The sequence below is a fragment of the Harpia harpyja genome, chromosome 19 (assembly GCF_026419915.1).
Source record: "Harpia harpyja isolate bHarHar1 chromosome 19, bHarHar1 primary haplotype, whole genome shotgun sequence".
Classification (NCBI taxonomy): domain Eukaryota; kingdom Metazoa; phylum Chordata; class Aves; order Accipitriformes; family Accipitridae; genus Harpia; species Harpia harpyja.
The window spans coordinates 6,761,092-6,776,556 of NC_068958.1; the positions used below are offsets into that span (position 1 = coordinate 6,761,092).

The following is a 15,465-nucleotide window of genomic DNA, read 5'->3' on the forward strand; positions in this document are numbered from 1 at the left end:
TTTCCTTTAGCAGCATTACCACTTGAAACCCAAAGTGTTGCGTCTACACAAAGGCTATTAGAAACGCAGTGCTGGTGTCCCTCATTAACTCTGCATACATGAAGTGGTCTACAGCTACGTAACTATTCACCAGGCTGGAGTCCAGCACTGTAGACCTCACCATCTCCAAAAAAACTGTTTCCACACATAAAACTGGGAGGAATTCATGCCAAAATAGAGAATTTGGGTACCCTGACTTGTGCAGTGCAATCTGCTCAAGTTTATCTCTCCCAGGTGTCTTAGAAACAGAACAACTGACAAGGAACCGCTCCTCTGCTTTCTCTCCTTCCTCCATTTATAGGCTCAGCAAATCCTTGAGCACATCCTTAATCTATTTTTATAAAAGGAAGTGAGTATGTGCTCAGGAGGAGTTAAACACACACCTCGGTGCCCGCTGGATCAGGGCCCGGCAGTGCCATTCCCGCAAGACCCCACTCCTGTTTCCATGGGTTTGCACACACCAAGCATTAAGGAGCCCGAATTCTGATGAGGGATTTCAATGTTATTTATTATCTGTGTTACAGTTGCAACTGGGAACATGGGGGGTGACTCGTTCCAATTTTAGTGACAACTGTATTTACGCCCTGCGTAGAGCCGGCCGATGTAGACATTCCCAAGCCCAGGCTTTTTATAGCAAGCAGAAGCACCCACTCCACCCCCTCAAAAGCCTTTTCTAACCTCTGAAGCCTGTTCACAGCCTCGTGCTCTTCAGAACAAGCATATCTCCAAGCTGAAGATGCCCATCATGGTTCAGCCTTCGCTAAATCTCATGTGGAGGCAGCCCTTTTTCAATTTGGCTCATCCTAATTTGAAATTTGGCACATTTTTTACAAGATCAGTCCAGGGAAAGACACGTCCGTCCCCAGGACGCTCAAGTTTGTTCCGATGTCAATGGGAAGAGTGCTCATCCACCAACAGGGAAGCAACATTAAAGGATGAAGATCTCTCCTCTTGGCTATTAGAGCATGAAATGACCTCCAAAAGCCCTGTTAAATTCTGTATCTGAGCTAGGAGAGTCCTTGTTGAAGCAGCAATGAGATTCCTGTGAGCTTCTCAACTGTAGAAGGTTCCCACCAGCACGTTGGCAGTGGAAGAGTTCAGGTTACGTTAGCAGTTATCGTTAACCACCAATTCCACCTTCTCCCACCCATTTCTGCCTCCTTCCCTTTCTTGGGAAGGAAGTCAACGCAGTTGCAGGGACCCACTGCAGCATCCAGGGCTCTTGTGTGGTTCAACACCAGTTCCTTGGGGCACGAAGTACATCTTTGTCCTGGAAACTGCCAGCTCAGATTGTGCTGCTCAACAAATGCTGGTCCTGCAGTGGGGACTTCTTTGTTTATTTAATAGCAGAAACCCAGCACTACGTAATGGAACTGAGCCGCACACCAGGGACAAGTTAATACAGCAACAATGGCATGAAACAGTTCTATTTTTTATTCTTTTACTACTATCACCGCACGAGGCTGCTTCTCTTAACTCTTACTTCATTTATTACTGGCTGCCATGAACGATCATTTATAAAGGAGGGCCGCGAAGAGACAGGGGAAGGTTGACGGCGATTTGCGAAACGCGCCCCATGTAAAGGCAACAGCTGTTAACCAGAAACACAAACTGGCCTATGTATTGCAACCCCAAAGGATCCAGTTCGGAAAACTGAATTTAAAAAAACTGGCTTGGTCAGTGGGCTGAGCAGGAAGATGGTGAGAAACCCACACTACATCTGCTTCCCCTTCACTGCACGTCATGTTCACCAAGGGACACGTTCAAGATGAATTCAAGTGCCTTCAAAGAAAACATCTGTGATCCAAGATGACATTTCTGCACACTATCCATCCCTCCACGCTGCTGCCACTTTTAGCAACATGCACTCACACAGTTGGTCTGCGTTGATGGAGAAGATATAACCCAGTGACAAGAAAACCAGCATTTGCTAAGCACATCTACGCTAGCTCCAACCGCTCATGAGAAGGTCCAGGTATAATTTTCTATATAAATCCAGCAAAGCTGCTGAGCTAAACTGATGCTGGAAGTCCTGAGTCAGCCCCTACAGCAGGACAGGAAAAACATCTGAAAAAAAAGGTTCCAGTTCTCACCCTGCCTCAGAAACAAGGCTCAAACATCCTTTGGTTATGAGAGTCTCTGATCTTCAAGAGGTATTTGCTGGCCTGGGAATAGGCTTTACACATCACCTACCTGCCAAATCCAAGCTGGGAGAGAGGGGGATGGACACAGCAAAAAAAGTTAAATAAATAAATAAAACACACTATATGACAGAAAGACACCTAGGAAGGATACAAAGACAGACTGGATATACTCGCTTCATGCAGTTAAATAACAAGTCAATTTTGGTGCAAGCAAGAGATAACCACCGACACGGCAAGTGCCTCCACAAAGCCTCTTCCCTGTGCCAAAGGCTCCAGCCATCGGCTTCACTGGCTCTGCTCCCAAAGCCGGAGCAAACCCCATTCCAAGAGAAACCAACACAGTCACCGGTGCAAAACACAGAGACTTTAATTAAAACCACAATGTAGGAGGAGATGGGGGAGTGCTGCTTTGGACATCGAGCAGCCCTGGGTGCTGCTACGTGTGTGGACCCACCAGGAGAGGAGCAGAGCCCCGAGAACCAGTGACGGACATTGGTGGGAGTCAGAGAAAGGCAAGCAGCTGGCTGCCACGTAACGGGGGCACATACCAAGTGGGCTGATAAGACTCAAGAATTAGCTGCTTCAAGTCCAAAAATCCCTAGCAGGACAGATGTGCAGACTCAGGCAAGCAAGAAACACAGAGCTCTACGACAGCCTCCTCCCACCTCCTTGGCAGGTCCCAAGCCCAGGGACACCGTCCCCAGGGAGCAGTGGCTGCAGCTGCAGGGGAAGGAAGCACCTCCCCACCCTTTTTTGGGGCTGTATTTCACATTCTTGGTGTCCCTCCCATGCATGGAAGTCAACATTTCCACCCATCCTTTTGCATGGAAGCCCCATTTCTATAAGATGACCAGGAGAAATGTGTTCCCGACCCTTGGACAGCTTTGGGAAACTAGGGGCTTTAGCTCAGCCACTGCCAGCCAGATGCTGCACAGCTAGTTAAAGCGTGGTGATGCTTGCCAAAAGCCACGCAGCAACACGAGGGGACACAGGTGGAGATGCCTGGGGTCTCTGCTCTAGGCACTGGCTGCTGAACTGCTCCACTGGAGATGGACTAAAGTCCCAGCAAACACACAGATCTCCAGAACCACTCCAGGATTGGATCCATTTGGAAAGCCAAAACAAAATACGTGTCCCATTTTGGAGCAAAATGAGACTTAACCCCAGTCTTCCATTTTAATTTAAAATGCAAGTTTATAGAGTTGTTTCAGGCAGGTGAGAAGATCCTTGCCTCCCAGCCCCACCCAGGGCCAAGGCAGGAGCAGACTGGACAGTAGCAGTGCTAAAAAGCTCTGCTTTAGCTCTGCGGACACCTGCATTTCACTGCCTCTTAATTTACTCTTTTCTTGCTCTCCCTCCCCTGAGCACCTGCAAGAACCTTTACAAGAGGGAGCAAGTAGGTCTGGCAAAAAGAAAATCGTGGGGGGAAAAAAAAAAAAATTCATAAACAGGCCTTTCCCTCCACACACCCCCCACAGTAAAGCAGTGCAGCAGCAAAAGCCAAGCAGCCTGGCTGGGGGCAGCACCACTGCCCCCTCCATGGTCTGCAGGAGTACCAGAGAAAGGATCCCTGCTGCCCCCGACCCCCAGCAAACACCAGCCCAGAGCCATGTGTGTCCCCCCTCCAACACCCGGCCTTGGAACCCCAAGAAGAAACATCCCCTCTCCAGCTGCGAAGCTGTGGACCACCTTGGTCGAGACCTGTGGACATGACAGCTCATCTCAAACCCAGCACCAGCCGTTTCTGCCCTCGTAGTGATGCTGCTGGTATGATCTGGACCACATCTCCATTCATTCACCTGCCTTCAAGACGCTGCTGCTGGTGGCACTGGAAGTGTGGTCCCTCTGCTCGAGGTCCAGCACAGCAACACCAGCAGGGAATGACAGAAAGAAAGAGCATTCTCCAGGTATAACCCGCTGTCCTGAGCTATTTATGCCTTTTGTTTCCAGCGCAAGTATATAAATGCATGTAAAGCTGCATGCTTGCCCCCCCATGCTGCCTTTGCTGCAGGGATGCCTCCCTAAAAGAGCAGGGGAACATGCTGCTTCGTGGGGAAATCCCTTTGCTATGGGGCTGTCACTACAATTTATGACCAAGCAGTAGCAACCACGGTCACCTTGTGCCACTGAGGCCAGCCCAGCCCCAGGGCAGCAAAGCATGGAGGAGGAAACAGGGAGTGCAGAGGGCAGGTTGGACCCAGAGATGAACGTGTGCGAATATGTGAGGTTCTGTGCCCGTTAAGAGGGAGCCTGAGCAGGCGCTGCTCGAGCAGTGTCTTTGCATAGCTGTTCCCACAGAGCCGGGTCCCTCCAGGGACCTTGTCTCCAGCTCCAGAGCCAGCTCAGACCCCTGCAGCCCAGAAGGTTCCCAGCTTCACCCGAGAAGAGGTGGTAGTGGGAAAGGAAGACCCAGGGAACCCTGCAGAAGAGATGGAGGGAGGGGGGCTTTCCTTACCCAGAAAAAGGGAGAGATGGCACCCTGGGCTTCCAGCAACCCACAGACATTCCCTACAACTTCCTTTACCCATTTCAGACCTCCCCATGCAGGCAGAGGTGGCTGCCTACAGGCACGTGCAGGCTCACACCTCACCCCTCACAGTGGTTTCCCAAACCAAACAGCAACAGGAAACTTAAGTGAAATTCAAAAGGGAAATTGCAGTTACCACTGCCCAACACATACACACGTGCCTTCCTCCCCTCCACACCCCCTCCTTCCCCGGAAGGGAAGCAGAGGGCCTTGGCCGCAAGGGAGCCGCTACTCAAACCCCATTCACATGCCCAGAGCCGTACACGGCAGTTGTGCTGCCCACGGATGCAGCAGAGCAGAGAAGCACAGCCCCGGCTTGGTCGCTGGCAAGACATCCCCGTGCTGGGGATGTGCAGGAGGAGCCGCTCCGGGTCCCGTCTCCCGTGCAAGGCCGGCGAGTGCTTTGGATCTGTGGTTGCCGATGAGGATGTGCAGGAATGAATGGGCTGTGTGTAACGGGCAAGGTGATGAGGAGGGGGTGAGGGGAGGAGGAAGAGCGCCGCGCTACGCCTCTGCTGCCTCGACTCCTCCTGCGGCCTCCTTAGGACGTCACAGGCTGGATGGGGAGCAGGCTGCCGAACTTAAAGTGCTGGATCACAGGAAACTTCTCCAGGCACTGCAGGAGGGGAGATAAAGAGGGGTGAATTCGGGAGACATTTCCACCTTACAGACACAGCCAGAGCTACATCCTGCCTCTGTGGTCAGGAGGCAGCGAGCTTGGGGCCACTCAGCTCAGCTGCAGGCAGAGGGATCAGATCCATGCCTCCTCTCAACATTCCTGTCAGGCTCCTCAGGCCAGTAACACTTCACAACCCCATCCCCTTCCCTTCAGCCAGAGCCTTTTGCTTGCTGAAATTCAGACCTGGAGCATGAGCAGAAGAGGCATGTTTATGTCAGCAGCTTTCTCTCTCACCACTTCTCCTTGCTTAAGCTGATCTCTTTGAAGAGCTTCACCCTACAAACACTTTTGAGAATTGCAGAAACACCCCTGGGAAAAGACTCTCCCTCCTCAGGACAGTGCCCACACACTGGGTTCAAGGCATCATCCTGCAGCTGCAAGGTGCTGCCCAAACTGCATTCCAGATTCTCAGGTCTTTGATAGACAAGCACCAGTGATTTTGCTGCCATAGTTTAAGATGTCATCCTCTTCCCAACAACCCCTTACCCCTGAAATTCCCACCCCCCATTGCAGAGTAATGATAGAGGGAGTGTGGATCACAGATCAGTCACATATGTCCACTACAAGGAAGCTTAGCTCAGAGCTGCTTCTTTCAGCTAAGCCCGGGCTCTGCGCAGGGAGAGACGGGCTGCGAAGGCACAGCCCCTTCTGCTCACCATCCTGCCAGGGCAGGAAGGTCAGTGACTGTGGTCAATAACCACGTCAAAGTTTGCCAGCGCTTGCCTGGCAGAGCCACTCAGAGCTCTGTTTTTTTGAGTCACTGCAGATTCAGACTGCCCAAAACTCACAGAGAGCACAGAGCAGACTCACCTCCAGACACACAAACCTCAGCAGTACGTGTACACCAACACAGCAGCTGCATCTACACTAACATCACCCATTTTAGTTGTGAGTAGTTGTGCTAAACAAGGGCCATAGACCACCTCACTGAGCTGCAACGGGGACTCATCTACCAGGTGACTTGGGGGCATGGCTAGTGAGATGGTGGCCACCTCCTTGCTGCAGGCAGAGGGGCAAGTTCTTCCCTCCCTAGACAGCACAATATGAAGAGGAGAAAAGAAACCCAAGTGCCCTGTGTCTTGGGAGGAGAGCCTTTCCCCTGTACCCAGCTGAGGCATGGGTCTGCTCATGGGAGACTTATTCTACAGATGTGAGGTACATACAATGAAAGCACAGCAGCTACCAACTAACAGGATTCTGTCTAGTCCCAGCAATTCCTTGGCACAAACAGCATCTGCTCAGAGCCAGGGTGGATGGGATGCTGCACTAGGCAGGCGCACAGCTCCCCACAAGCTGCAGACCCAGCAACAGGAGGGTGTCAAGGCCACACCAGCTCCTGCCTGCAACCAGCAGCCTCCAAGGCAGATCTTGGGGACAAGATGCACGGCTCATTCCTCCAGGCAATTCTTCGAAGCACAGTTTCTTCCTACCAAAGGAAGGCAAGAGCCATGTCGTAGTTACAACTCTCCATCAGAAGGAGCCTTGTGCCCTCCACGGAGCTGAGCTGAACCTGCCGCAGCAGGGGAGATCCCAGTTCTGGGGATGGGGAAGAAGTCATGTGCTGCAGACCGCTCTTCACCCCAGGGCAGGGCACAGGCAGAGGCAGGCAGCCTGCCCTTGTGCTGTCGTCACGGGCAAGCAGGAGGATTTGTGCTCAGAAGCCCAGGCCTATGGTAATCCCTTTGGAGCCAGAGGTCAGACAACTGGTTCCAGCACAAATGAACTGCTTGCAAGCACGCTGGAGCCAAAACAAGTTTGGAGGTGGTGAAAGTACAGCACGGCTGTATCCACTCCTGGGGAATAACAGCCATGTAGAAAAACACAAGCCTTCATGGCAAGGCACCAAGAAATAAGTCCTGAGACCATCAGGGCACATCACCTTCAAAGCCTCCTAATGCTCAGAGCTGCTGCCATCTCCCAGCACAACCATTTAGACAAACCCTCAGAGGAAACAGTGCTGGATAACAGTGACGTGAGGGAAGAACAAAGAGAAATGAATATTGGAGATGTTGACAGCTAGAAATGTCAGCCCAACTAGCTCCAAGGAGTCCCACGGAAGACCAGACTGGTTTGGGCTCCAGATGAAGAGACTTTACCACCAGTGGGAAGAATGGGTATCCATTCCACTTAATACATCGCCAGCCCAAGAAGAGACAAGCAGAGAAACTTCTTCTCTATCAAGCAGGACTAGCACAAGTTTACTGGATTATTAGAGGTGCCAAGAGACAGGACCCTCCTTGCATCACTTATGGGTGAAACTGATGTAGCCAACACTAGCTCAATGGAAGGGACAGGCTTATTTTCTTCTTGCCACCATCTTGATCACGGTGAAAGTCTGCTTGGGACTACTCAACTGGGGAGTAGGTTCGTGCATCAAGTCCAACCTTCAAAGATGGAACTGGGACTAGATTAGTTACAGTGGAAAGTATTTCCTGACTGACTACAGCAGAGAAGGAAAGGTCAGGAGACTCAAAAGCAGGCTCAGGGGAAAAACATCAAGGCTGCTGCTTTAACCACACTCTATTCTGTCGACTTCTTAACTCGCCTTTGATGGAGAGAATAAGAAAAGCCCTTGCACTTTCAAGCAAACACGTCTTCACCCATTGTATTTATATTATAAATAGACACATTTGAGATTTCATAAACACACAGAGCTGAAGACACATTGTCATCAGTCTACTGCCCACCCACAGACCCTGCAGCAAGTACCCTGGAGTGCCTGGATCCAGACTAGAGCTTCCAGCCACATGGATGCACCTGAGCTTTCTGTCAGCTGTTTGAAATCATCCTATTGAGGGGACAGAGAAGAGATAAAGTATCCAGAGTGCTTTTTAAATGAACCACGTCTAGGGACTGCCCCACTCCTACCAAGTAAGAACAGGTTGCGAGTGAGCATTTGATTTTTCCTGGGCTGCTTCTAGCAAGTGACCCCTTCGCCCTGCTGCTGCTTCCACTCAAAACCTGGTCACCACCAGCGCTGCCCAGCACCAAGCACTTCTCAGCCCCCCCAGATGTGTTAAGGAGCTGAAGCCTCCATCTGAGTGTCTGATTTCACCTGATCTAATTGCAACGGGTGATCAGAGGGGCATGGAGAAGGGAGGAGGGGGGGAAAAAAAAAAAAAAGGAAATCTTGCTCTCATCTTAGCCAGTCAGACAAAAAGCAATACCACAACCCCAAACCTTCCCTCTCTTTACTATCGCACGCTCTGAGCTCTGCCACAGAAGCTGCCTGCCTTGAGCTGGACGAAGACCCATGTCAGCACTTGGGGGCTGTTGGCTCACTTATCTTCTGCTAATGTTGGCAGTGGCTAATTGGAGAAAGACTGCAACGGTGAAGGTTACACAGCTGGGTACATCAAGCAGAAGCTTGCTCTGGGACCCAGCAGCAAACAGACAAGATCTTCAGCAGTGACTCTGGATGCCTAGCCTGAAACACCCAGAAGGGTTCAGTTTTCAAAGGATGAAGCCTCAGCGACTCCTGAACATTGTGTCATTCCCACAAAATCAGTCAAAGAGATCCTCTAGTTGCAAACATTGGTAAAACCTGCACGGCCAGGCACACCATAACTGAAAGCTCTGCCCAGCCACACTGCCATGTTCATGCTCCTCTCATCTCCCAAGCCAGGCAGGAACCAGCTGAGCCAGTAGCAGGGTGGGGGACTCCCCAGAGCAGATATAAAGAACCAGTGAGGACTCCTCAGCAGGAGTCCCCCCTCTCCTCTGCCCATCCCCGTGAACACAGGCACCATGCAGTGCCAGGAGAGAACATTGCTGCATGAGGATCACATGCTTAGGAATAGTCCTTTAAGATCTACAAATGTTCTTTGAGGAAAAAAATAAATTTAAAGCGCTTTGGTTGACTCAATGTTTTCTACACCTTAGTCTAAATCTGTGTCATTATGCTTCCTAGCAGTTTTTGCATTCTCCCCTTGATACAGCTACATCTCTAGATATTTCTAGAAACCCACCAGTACTGGATCCAGCATTTCCACACAGAATGTCATCTGCTATTCAAAACAGACCAAGGCCTCCAGAAAAGACCATGTCTTGGGTGCACCTAGAAGAGCCAAAGAATCTCCCACTGTGGTGTCCCCAGCAGGCCAGGAAGATATGCCAGCACACGGTGGCCCCAAGACATCAGTGGACATGCACATTGCACCGTGGGCACATCACTGCCAAGCTCCTCCGGCCATGTACGCGGTGCCCATGTGGGAGCAACCATACAGCACAGGGCATGCAAGACACCAGGCAGGAGCACCTGAACAGCATGGGGCACATGGGGTGCCAAGGGAGTACCCAAACAGCATGCAAAGGAACTGGTCCAAAGGAAAGGAAGGACCTAGGCAGGGCTGTTGAGGCAGCAGCAGATCAGGCTCCAGGTTTTAGGGGACCCATGTTTCACTTTAACAGCACTCCCAGGGCTGGGGTCTTTCCTGCAGACCCCCCAGCTCTCACATCAGAGCCTCCAGCTCAGGGTTTCCCAGCACACAGTGTCTCCAGCCCCTGTGACCGCACTGTGAGCGGGGACAGTCCCGGAGGGGCAGCCCAAGGGCACCCCTCCGAGGAGCAGCCAGCGGAGGGGGTTGACCCCCAGCCCCGCTTCTCCTCTTTGGAGGCCGGGAGGAAAGCTGAGCTGGGGGCGGAAGGAGCCAGCGGGCCTGGGAGTGACACCTCGAAGATTAGAGAGGTATGTGGCCTGGAACCTAAACACAGGATGTGCAGTGCAGAGGAAGGGCTGGGGGAGGGAGCACACTGAGTTCGGCACAGTTAACCCCTTTGTGCTCTGGGCCTGAGTAGAGCTGCCCGCTGAGCCTCTGCCATATGTCTCAGCAACAGGAGCATGGCTGACTTGAGCAGAGACCACAGGGTATAGGATTAACTCCTTCAAGCACCACCAGTCTCCCCGGGTGCAGCAGGGAGCTGCTCCATCCCTGCTCCTCCAGCGTCTTTAGCACAGCCAGTGCCTCCCTGCAGAACCAGCACGGTCCCATCCTTCCCAGCAAGAGATGCTGTCTGTCGGCCTGTCGGCCGTTCCCCCCGGAGGCCCAGATGTGGCAGTTCCTGTCCTGCTTCCTCAAGCTCAGGTTTAGCTTGAGCAGGAAGGAGAGATAAGGGAGAGCCAAAACTGCCCAGTTCCCCAGGTCAGGGTTCGCCAGGAAAGCCTGCTGGGGCACAGCCAGCAGAGCCCCGGCGGATGGAGGGCTGCCAAGCCGGTGAGGTAGCTGTGGCCTCACTGGTCCCGCACACTGCACAGAGACTCGTAGTGAGGGGAGATCGGTAGGAAGCATTCAGCCTACTCTAGGGCTCTTGAAACATGGGATGATAATTTAAACTAAGTCTCCTCCAGCTGGTAAATAGCAGTGCGGGGACCAGAAGGACAGGCAGGTCAAGACATCGGCCCTAATTCAGGGACTTGCAACTTGCACTATGGGAAGACAAGAAATGGCAAAAGTCATGTCTGCAAGGAATGGCCATTTTGGGACTGGTTTTGGGGCAAACACTAGGCAGGCTGGAGCCTCATTCTAGCCAGCAGCACCTAAACTGCCAAGGGCTCCCAAGCCACATTCAGCACAGGGTAGCAACTGGCTGTGATGGGGCCCCCACACCAAGGAGCAACAGAAGAGAAGAGCTGACCCACAGTGAAGTGGAAAGGAGGAGGCATGTGGCCAAGCAGCCTCCCCCTGCCCACAGCGCTCACCTCTGCCTTGTACATGCGGATGAGGCCCTGGTTGACCTTGGACCAGGAGGGCACAGCGCTGATGTTCCAGAGCTGGTTGGAGTGCTCAGCAAAGGGGCCCGTCTTCATCTGAAAGAGACCCGAGAGCAGGGCTGAGGGAGCCAGGCCAGCCAGGAAGCTCATGCACCAGCAGTGACTCACGCTCACACTCTCTCCAAGCAAACATTCCCACCAAGCCCTGTGACCCACGCACCAGCCACCTCACTGCGCCTTCCTTCCCTCCCTCCCTGCTCCCTCCTGCTGTGGCCACATCACATGAAGCCGTGGCAATCCAGCTCCCCCCCTTCCCTGATAAAATTAAGCCTTTTCCTGCCACGCTTTCCTAATCAGGCCTCCCTCTGCACACCTCCCTTTTAACGACTGCATTAAAAAAGCCCCACGTAAGTCTCATTCTCCCCCCCAGTAGAACTCAGCTCAACGCTGTTCCTATTCTACCCAGAAACCTCCCAGTGCAGCACTGCTGGGCTTTCCAAGAAAATGACTCATTCCCCATTCAGATCAACAACAAGCAGCAGTGACAACCGCCACTGCCTTCCCTGAATACAGAGGGCAGCGCAGGTTGGCAGCAGCTCCGGTGTCCGCAGCCCACTCCACACCTGCCTCTAGCAGAAGGCTCTGGGGGGAGGCAGGAGCAGAGGGGACATGCTCCAGTCCTGCTCTCCAAACTGGCTCCAGAGCTGTGAGTTGCTAGCTTGCAGCAGATGCTTTACGTTTTGGTTTTTTTTTTTAAAATACTCCAGTGTTTCTCCTCCCAGGGCGAGGGGTTTGGAGGAGGAAGGGCAGGGGGGAAGCTGCAATCAGGGACAGTTGCATGTAGATTCCCTGGGTAGTTGTCTCTCCTTCTCCTCCATGAACAAAAAACAGACCCTCGGGGAGAAAAAGAAATACAACGCAGCCACTCTGACTGAGCTAAGTTCCCATGACATCAGAAACCACAAGGCCGAAGCTCACGCTAAAAAGGAGCGTGGGGAGAGAGGAATCTCTTGGACTCTCATTCTCAACTCAGGGCTCGAACAACTAACCCCTTCCCTCCACGCACACACAGGCCTGGAGTGAGGGTGGGAAAAGAGCCTCCAAAACCACCTCTGCCTACTGTAAAAGCAAGCAAGGCCGATCAATCTGCTTTGGGAGATTGCTTGCTGCCTTTCTGCAAGGTCTGTGTAGCACCAGCCTGCAGCAGAGAAAGAAAGAGGGAAGGGAGCAGAGGAACCCAAAAAAGCCCACTGCTTAGAGGACAATGTGTTTCAAACCCGCTGACCTCGGGGCTGGAGCACCGGGGGACGCAGGTCTGTAGTTTTGCCTGCTGCCGGGAGAGCGCAGACGCATCCCTGCTTCCCCTAGGCAGTTCTCGTGAGCTAGGGGATGACGGATGAGCCGCTCAGCCGTTCCCGCTCCCCTCTGCTGTGCACGCTTTCCTTGCGGATACAAGATGAAACACGCAGATACACAAAGCACGACGCTACCCGACAGAGCCGGCGTGTTAAGTGCAAGGATTTGGCACCGGCAGGCACCCAAGTTAAAGGCTGCCGGGGAGCTCAGTGCCAGGTGGTTCACTCAAAGCATCCCCCCTCCCCGTACGGGAGATTTGGCTGCATGCGTTTTGACACCAAACCTTCCTCCAGCATCGCCACCCTTTGCAGGGGCACAGCTTGCATCAGCCACCACCACCACACTTTGCTTCTCCCCCCTTCCAAAGCCGGAGCGAGTGTGCTGGAGAGCGCAGAGAAGGCGAGTGTGGCTGGCTGGCCCCACACTCGTGTCTGGAGCCGTGCAAGCACCTGGCACGGCTGCCACCATGGCCCTTCTCACCCAGGGCATCCAGCAACGACAGCTTGGCTATGGTTTCAAACTGGGGAGGGAAAAATAAGGGGGATGAGGGGGAACAAAAAAAATCATCTCCTTCCAGCCACAAAGGGCGAAGAGGGAGAGCCGGGGGGGAGAGCGAGAGGCAGCGAGTACGCTGCAGTCCCGCAGTGACCCCAGGGGAACAGAGTGAGTCAGAGCAGCCATATTGAGCAGGAAATTACTCACAGACGCGGCGTTCCTGCCTCTCGGTTCCCAAGAGAATCGGCCTTTTGTAAATGGTTCCTCTGTCAGTGCCGGGGGGAGGGGGACGGCTGAGGCCGTGCTTTCCTGTCAGCTCCTTCCCTTCCAGCAGAAACCCGAGCCCTCCCTTCCCAAACCTCCAAATTTAGAAGCCAGATTGAAGCTGAAATTCCTGCTGCCTGCCCTGGGCCCTCAGAGGAGCATCTGGGCGATTGCACTGATCCACCGCAACAGCCGGAGCATACCCAGCACCCCTCTTCTGCACAAACACACACAGCCCTGCCATCCCTGCCATCCACAGTCTCTAGTGCAGTGGGCACCGCAGAGATGCTCCCAAATCCTCCTCATCCTTGCACCTACAGGTACCACACACACCCCGCAGCACACTTTGGCAGGCAAGGCAGCAGCAGGGGGATAGCTCGAGTCCCAGCTGGCTCCGTAAGTCTCACCCTATTCAAGAACCACACATTCAGGTCCAAAACCACCCCACAGATTTCCCAACAGCAGGCCAGCTTATGCAAGGCTCACTGCCGTGCCTGTGAGCCATGCAGGGTGGTGCTGCTGTAAGGAGGATACCTTGGTGGGTTCAGCCTGGACATCATCTCACTGCTACTTTAAGAGCCTGAGGTTTAAATATACACGTGGCAAACACCACGACAGTGTATATTCATATCCCTGAAACGTCACCCAGGGGCTAAGAAAAATATCTGCTCATGAGAATATTCTCTTGATTGAAAGAAAACAACCTACCTCAGTTGTAACTTGCTGAAACAAAACCTGCTCTCATGTCGGTAAGATGTACCAGACCTGCTATGGGAACTGTTGTGGTGTTTAACACCTTTAAAGGAGAGCTGTTTCCAGCTGACAAGCTCCAAAGAAAATAATATCGTTCATTTCTTAAAGTGTTTAATCCCTTCTATCTTTTTCCCTGCTATTTTGTTTTGTTGTTGATTTTGGAGAGAAAGCGTTTCGAGGGCACTCGAGGCTGTCTCAGCCCCCCCTAGTGGCAGTAACAGCCTTCCCAGGCATTTGGGAGAGAAAAAACAAATTTTAAAAGCAAAATCTTTACAAAAAAGAAAGAGCGCCTGCATGAAGACAGATTGAAAATACCATGCATTTGATAATCCAGGTTGTTGCCATCCCTTAGTGGCTCACGCCAGGAGGGCCCGAGAGGAGGGCTCTTTGCCACCAGGTGGCACTGAGGAACTCAGCAGAAACACTGAATTCCACGATTCTCAACAAATGTGTGGAAAAAGAAGTGAAATCACTGATTTTAAAAGCCTACTAAATAGCTAACTTTCTGCAGGCAAAAGCAGAGTGACCTGAAGTAGTAGTATGGTGCTGTGTATTTGAAACTTTATGTGTCATCTGTGCACTGCAGAATTTTCTACACACGTCAAGAGATGTATGTTTTTATGTTTTTAATAGGTTAGTGCACTGTCTGGATACTACAGAGGCCCAAATTAAAATAAATCTTAGAGCATGCTTGGCTCCTGCTTTCCTGTCCTCATTTTGATCTCTTCTGCCAGCGCCTCTTTACTACCTGTGGCATGATTTATCTCTGCATTAAGGGTTAAACCCTGTGAGGTGCTAAGTACCAACAAACACTACTAGATTCAGCAGGACTTGACACAGCACCTCCCCGGGGTTTGGACCAAAAGCTCCTATGAAGATTCCTACACAAAAGGCTAAATTCATATTCTGTAACCTCCCTTCTCATCTAATCACTAAATGAGAGAGGTGAGGAGGGGGGAAAAGTGAACAGAACAAAGGGGAAGCACCGAACTCTGTCCTTCAAAATTAATCCCATCAACTCTCTCTTGCCAGAGACAACAAATCCCTCACCACAACAGAGCATGCGGTTCTTGCTCTCCCTGCCCAGACCGTGCAGCAAGGGGGACAGTAGAAACATGGCCATACCATCCACTGCAGCTGAGGGCAGAAAGCCATGAGCTCCTTCATTGAGAAACACTGCCCGTGGTTGGCACCAAGCTGAATATCACCAGTTCCTCACCCAAGGGCCCTACAGTGCCTGAGCAGAAACATGGTCCTGATAGCATTGCCAGCTGGGTAAATCTCAGCACCATCTCTGCTCTAGATTGTTTGCAAATAAGGTGCATTTAATGGGCAACTCTTTTGGTAGAATCTGGAGGAGACCAAGCTGCATGGAGGTTTAGGAGCCTGCCCTAAGCAAGGGAGGCCCAGCGCCTGCCAGGCAGCACCCAACGGCTGGAGGGAAGGGAGGTTATCTTGGCAAGCCCAGTCGTTTTGCAGCTCCTACTTCATCTTCCTT

The 15,465-nt window shown here is 52.2% G+C and overlaps 1 protein-coding gene across 1 annotated transcript in view; it reads right to left on the reverse strand.

Moving 5' to 3' along the window:
• Window positions 1-520: 520 nt before the first annotated feature.
• The window catches only part of PTPA (protein phosphatase 2 phosphatase activator), a 30,358-nt gene continuing 15,413 nt past the window's right edge, over window positions 521-15,465 (reverse strand). The window contains exons 9-10 of the mRNA XM_052815453.1: window positions 11,088-11,195; window positions 521-5,326 (exon numbers count right to left, since the gene is read on the reverse strand). Of these exons, the coding sequence (XP_052671413.1) occupies window positions 5,252-5,326; window positions 11,088-11,195 (183 nt within the window). The 3' untranslated portion in view covers window positions 521-5,251. The remainder of the gene's footprint in view (window positions 5,327-11,087; window positions 11,196-15,465) is intronic.